This window comes from Lissotriton helveticus, chromosome 3_1 (assembly GCF_964261635.1).
Source record: "Lissotriton helveticus chromosome 3_1, aLisHel1.1, whole genome shotgun sequence".
NCBI classification, from domain to species: Eukaryota; Metazoa; Chordata; class Amphibia; order Caudata; family Salamandridae; genus Lissotriton; species Lissotriton helveticus.
Window position 1 is genome coordinate 1,193,026,247 of NC_136061.1, and position 6,000 is coordinate 1,193,032,246.

General features: G+C 45.3%; 1 protein-coding gene across 1 annotated transcript in view; it reads right to left on the reverse strand.

Moving 5' to 3' along the window:
- PANX3 (pannexin 3) overlaps positions 1–4,265 on the reverse strand; it is an 80,819-nt gene extending 76,554 nt beyond the window's left edge. The window contains exon 1 of the mRNA XM_078683874.1: positions 3,893–4,265. Coding sequence (XP_078540000.1) covers positions 3,893–4,073 — 181 coding nt within the window. The 5' untranslated portion in view covers positions 4,074–4,265. The remainder of the gene's footprint in view (positions 1–3,892) is intronic.
- Between the last annotated feature and the right edge of the window lie 1,735 nt (positions 4,266–6,000).

The window sequence follows — 6,000 nt, forward strand, 5'->3', positions numbered from 1 at the left end:
CATGCCATATTCGTCCACAGACCATTCCATTGCAAAGGGTGGTTGGTTTATCTCTGTACCAACATGTCACTCAAGGCCTTGATTGCCCTGAACTTGTTAGTCAGCCCCTTCTGTCTTGAAATTAATCTGGGTATCCTTACATGCTTCAAACTGACACAGTATCGTCATATAGTGACTACCAAGTACTGATTTTTGGTGACAACAACCTCTGGGTAAACCAACTGAATACTTAAATGACTTTTGAATGTCTAAGCTTATTCCACTCCCATGAAGCTTGCTTCCACTCTTCAGACCCCATTCACACAATGGTCATTGACTAAATCCGGTCATTACCAGAGTCACCTTGTCAGACTTCTATACTCATCCCGTTCTCCCGCAATGACCCCACCTCCCCCTATTCTAAATACCTCTCTCCCTGTCCACCATCTCAAACCCAAGAAGAACAAGGAAGGCCTTCTGATTAACTGAAAGCGTGACTTCTTTATGACTTTTTGAGATCATAAGGCCAACAATACAGAATCTACAACCTTCACAACATCCTATCCATGCTTCTCGTAGAGCCCCATAATGATGTATCCGCCTTCTATGGTGCCATGTAAAGATCATGACATCCAGCCCTGACCTCACTAGGTACAGCCAACTCTGCTTCTACCTTAGAGCCCATGAAGGAAATGAAAGCTGCACTGAAACGCCAAATGCTTTTTCAGGGAAAGCACCTGACAACTGCAATCCACTCTCCACTCAATAATCTAAAGCTGTAGCACACGACCATACAAACTTTACTCAGCAAACCTGGTGCCAAATCTACTTTACCCCTCCCAGGACCACGGTGGCACACTCAATGAATGCAAATACCTTCAACATACCATGGGAAAGCTCAATGCAACCCACTGCTCTCACATCCATTCACTCTCATGACCCCCATGACCCGCTGAATTCTACCTCACCCAAATGACACAGCAATACACTAAAAACCATCTTATCTGATCCCCTTGAGTCTCCCAAGCTCTCAATGACAATACCCCAGCCACCCTCACTATAGAGGACATAGACCTCTTCACCGTCATTACCCCCTAAATTCTCACCAGCTCCCTCACCAGCTCATTTGAGCAGTGTACCCTTACTTCCCCAGTGGTCTTCACTATATTAGACATGAACCACATTATTGACACCCTACCATTATGCATATAAATTCCAGAAATTACGTTTTTTTGCCGTAACTCATCACTTTCTCAAAACATACCACAAATTCTACCAATGCTATTAGGTCTTTTTTTCAAAGTCTAGCATCAATACCACTCTGTTTAAAATATGGAATACCATCCCCACACAAATGGATCACAAGTCTACCAATTGTCATCTTCATTAACCTTACCACTACCTTCACTACTATTGCACCTCCGAAATGAACAGTTACTGTCACACAGAATCGGTACTGGTGGGTTCTATTCTTTCCTCATTGTACTTGAACAACAAGCAAAAATCATAACTTTTGTTGTTTAATCGACATGGCCAGTAGGGGCCCACACAAGGCTTGTGTATCCTAAATGTCCTTTCAACATTTATTTTGAAAGGAGAGAGCACAAGCGCTTTAGCACTGGTTAGCAGTTGAAAGGATAGAGCACAATCACTTTAGGACTGGTTAGCAGTTGAAAGGAGAGAGCACAATCACTTTAGGACTGGTTAGCAGTTGAAAGGAGAGAGGACAAGCACGTTTGCACTGGCTTGAAGTGGTATAGTGCAGCGTCCTAAAATCCAAAAAAACGAGCTCAGAAAACAGGAGAATAAAGGAACAAATTTGAGGGATGACACTGCAGAAAGGGCCAAGTCAAACACGGGTCTACAATGACACTAACCTCAGCACAATCACTTATGTCAACTGTCAATCAATCAATCAGGTGTTTTATAGCACTGCTAGTCACCCATGAGGGTCTCAATACTCTGGAGGGGGGGGGGGGCTGCTGATCCATCTGGGCGTGGAGGTTCAGTCGAAGAGCTAGGTCTTGAGATTCCTCCTGAATTGGGTCAGCGATGGGGATTGCCTGAGGTGGAGGGGCAGGCTGTTCCAGGTCTTTGCGGCGAGGTAGATGAAGGTTCTACCTCCAGTTCTGGGCTAGTGAATCCATGGGACGGTGGCCAGGGCAAGTTGGGTGATGCGAAGTTGTCAAGCGAGTACATGGAATGTGAGGCGATGAATCAGATATGGTGGTCCTGCGTCTTGGATAGCTTTGTAGGCATGTGTGAGGAGCTTGAAGGTGAGTCTCTTGTTGACTGGGAGCCTGTAGAGCTGTCAGAGATGTTGTGTGATGTGGCTGCTGCGGGGGATGTCTAGAACCAGTCTGGCTGCAGTGTTTTGAACTTTCTGTAGTTTCCTGAGCTGTTTGTAGAGTGCGTTGCCGTAGTCGAGTCTGCTGATTATGAGTGAGTGGGTGACTGTCTTTCTGGATTCTGTGGGGATCCATCTGAATGTCTTTGAAAGTAGGCAGAGCGTGTGGAAGCAGTATGAGGATACGATGTTGATCTGGTGGTTGATTGTGAGAGAGGAGTCCAGTATGATGTCGTGGGTTTGTGCGTGATCAGTGGGGGTGGGAGGGGTACCCAGTGTGGCAGGCCACCAGGAGTCTTCCCGTGTTGAGGGGGTTCCAGGATGACTACTTCTGTCTTGTCCGAGTTGACAAGCACAGATGGAAAAAGCAAAATGCCATGGATTGTTTATGTACAGGGAGGTCCCCCTTCCTGTACATAAACAATCTGTAAAGAAAAGTGCAATTTCGTGACATGCATGAAGCAGTACACATAAAAGTGACAGAATGGCATTTTAGGATTGTTTATGTGCAGGAAGGGACACCTTCATACACATAAACAATCATCCCCTGCACGCAGACACCCTTGCACTATGGTGCAAGGGTGCCTGCGTTGGCGCTAAGCTGATATACTTAGCGCCAGCGCAGCGGGAAACGCAAGGCTGCACCACATTCGTGTTTCTGAAGTGCTGGAGTGAGGCGTTAAGCCATGACAGCCAAAGCCTCACTCCACCACTTCCATGTACAAATACCCCTAAGTACCCTAAACTTATTACTGCAGAAATGCAGGCATATTGACAGAGTTTGCATGGTAGATAACTTCATCTGCAAGGGACTCGGGAGCTGTTGTTTTCGTTTGTAAATGGTATTTCTGCTCAGCCAGTTCAACATAAATCATTTGATACACAAAACCTCTTACTTAAACAACTTACAACACTTCTGCCTCCCTCTCTTCATAGGTTTGTCTGTCCTCTATCAGCCTCGGAAGGAAATATGTCTGGGCATTTAAAAAGAGATTTGTTTGGCAATCATGCTTGATGTAGGAAATATGTCTGGGCATTTAAAAAGAGATTTGTTTGGCAATCATGCTTGATGTAGAAACACACTTTGGGCATTGGTGTTTTCTGTATAAGAACACCCATTTATCATACTCCGATCATTTGAATATTTAATTAGTTCATTGTGTTTCCCTATAGCTCTCACACTGGCAGATTTCATAGTTATATCAGAACCACACACTATATCTTGGGCCAGATTCACATGAGTTGCAAAAAATAAATGAACCTTGTATTCGAGCATTTTTTTTAACCTGTGCGGTCATTTTTGCAAGTGAAAAAAAATTAACATTTCACTGACTGACCGAACCAAAAAAAAATTGGAACCTGCTGATCGTTACATCTGTTCTAGACTTCTAGGCACCTGCACAATATTTCCAGCACTACTAGGTTCTATCAAAACTCTTATGTTTCGTATGCATATACTCTTATAAATTCAAGGTGACGCCTCTGGATCACCGCTGTCTGCGCTTCCTGGACCAAACACAGGTCAATATTCAAAAACATTGCATAACGAAGCGCAGAATAACGTACCTGTCGACAGTTCCCGGGCAAAGGCGAGAGACACGAGGAGAAGCGGGAGACCCACCGAGACAAACTTGATGACGCGGTCCGTGTGCAGCTCCAGGCGGAAGCCCTTACTGCGCGAGGCCTTGCGGTCAGGCAGCAGGGCGTCGGAGAGCATGTACTCCGCTGCGGTGTTTGCAATCGACATCTCTTCGGCGGGGTTATCTCTTTCTACTACTAGAAAAAACCCCGAGAACTCGGAGGAAAAATTTAAATTATACTATCTTATTTTCCAAGTAGTAGGGTAAGATCCGTGGTGTGTGGAGGTATAAATAATAAAAAATATTTGGCATTACCTGCCCATTTAAAGCACTGGTTTTCTTGTTAAAAGAACAGAGCTGGGCACCCTCTTCCTTGAGCGCTCAGAGCCCTAAATGAACTCTCCAATACCGTGAGCATAAAGTCCCCTCAATCGAAAAGTAGATGTAATTGGAAACAGGCCTCCTTTCATGTCAGGGCGGTAAAAGTGAGGCCTGGGCCCTAAATTTAGATGTAATGCTAAATAGGCCGTTGTGGAGGCGATGTTGAACATGCAATTGAAAGCTGCACCACAGCTGGCGCGCGCACCATCAGAGCCACATGCCACACAATTACAAGAAGGTGGTCTGTGGTTTTACCCCAGCTTATAATAAGCTGCATATTTATAGCAGAGCTAATGCTGGGGTGGAAACCAGGGTTAGACGGCTCAGAAAATGACCGGGTAGCGATTTTTTTTTCGTGCAGCCCCAGTGGATGCTATTTGATAACATACTACTTACGACACGCTTTTATCAACCATACCCCAACCTGTGGCCCTCCCCACATGAAAGGCCTGTGCCATAGGGATGCTACCAGCGTGTGTGACTGGGAGGTTATCATTTTTGTTTTTTGGAAATTAAACTGATATAGTGAAAATATAAATGCAAACAAAAACGTAAAAATAAGCACCAGGAAAGACTTGGGGGCATATTTACAAGCCCCGTGCGCCACTTTTGCGCCGCCGTTGCGTCACTTTTGTGACGCAGCGGCGGCGCAAAAGATGCACCAAGGTGCGGGGTATTTACAACGTGATGCATCTGGGAGATGCGCCACGTTGTAAAGCTCTGCGCCAGAAGGAGGCGTTTCTGCGCAGGGGGGGGGCGTTCCGGCGCAGGAACGCCTCCTGAAAGTGGCTGAGTGAAATCTACAAGATTTCACTCAGTCACTTTGGTGCCCATGCTGCGTCAAAACCCTGCGCCTGCTTGAAGCAGGCGTAAGGATTGACGCAGCATTGGAATAATAGGGCCCCACGAGCATTGCTGAAGCTGCGTCGTGCTTGCGACGCAACTCCAGCAATGCGACACTTTTACGGCACAGATGCGTGACGCATCTGTGCCGTTTTTGCCCCATGGTGCGCCGCATTGTAAATGCAGCGCAACCATGTTGCCGTAGGCATGGCGCACAATAAGTTGCGCATCCCTGCTGATATGCAGGGATGCGCCACTTATTGTAAATATGCCCCAAAGTGTATACGTGACTTAGGGGCATATGCATCAAATACCGTTATTACGATTCTCAAATAGTGATTTTTAGAGAATCGCTATTTGAGAATCGCAAAACGGGATGTATTAAAAAAATACGCAAATATTTTGCGATTCCATGGCATTCCTTAATTGCGATTTGCAAATTGCGAATCACAATTAAGGAATACCTTCCCATTCATTGCTATGGGCCTAGAGACCCATGGGAATTAATGGGACGACATTCGCAATTTGCGAGTAGCCCTTATGTACTCGCAAACTGCGAATGCTTTTTCAAGGGTGCAAGGATGTCATAAGGACACACTGTTGCATCCCTGAAATGAGCATGTGTGCACATGTGGCGCACATACATGCTCTAAGGGCATGTATGCGCGCCACATGCCACTTTGAAAAAATGCCAAAAAGTGCATTTTTCAAAGAAATCGCAAATTATCACCAAATTGAAGTTGGTGGTAATTTGCGATTTCTTAAGGAGAAATCACACAACTTGGGTGCTTTCCACATTGCATTTAAGGAATCTTAATTTGCAATTCCTTAAATGCAATTGCAAAATAGAGAATCACAAATTTTGCAATT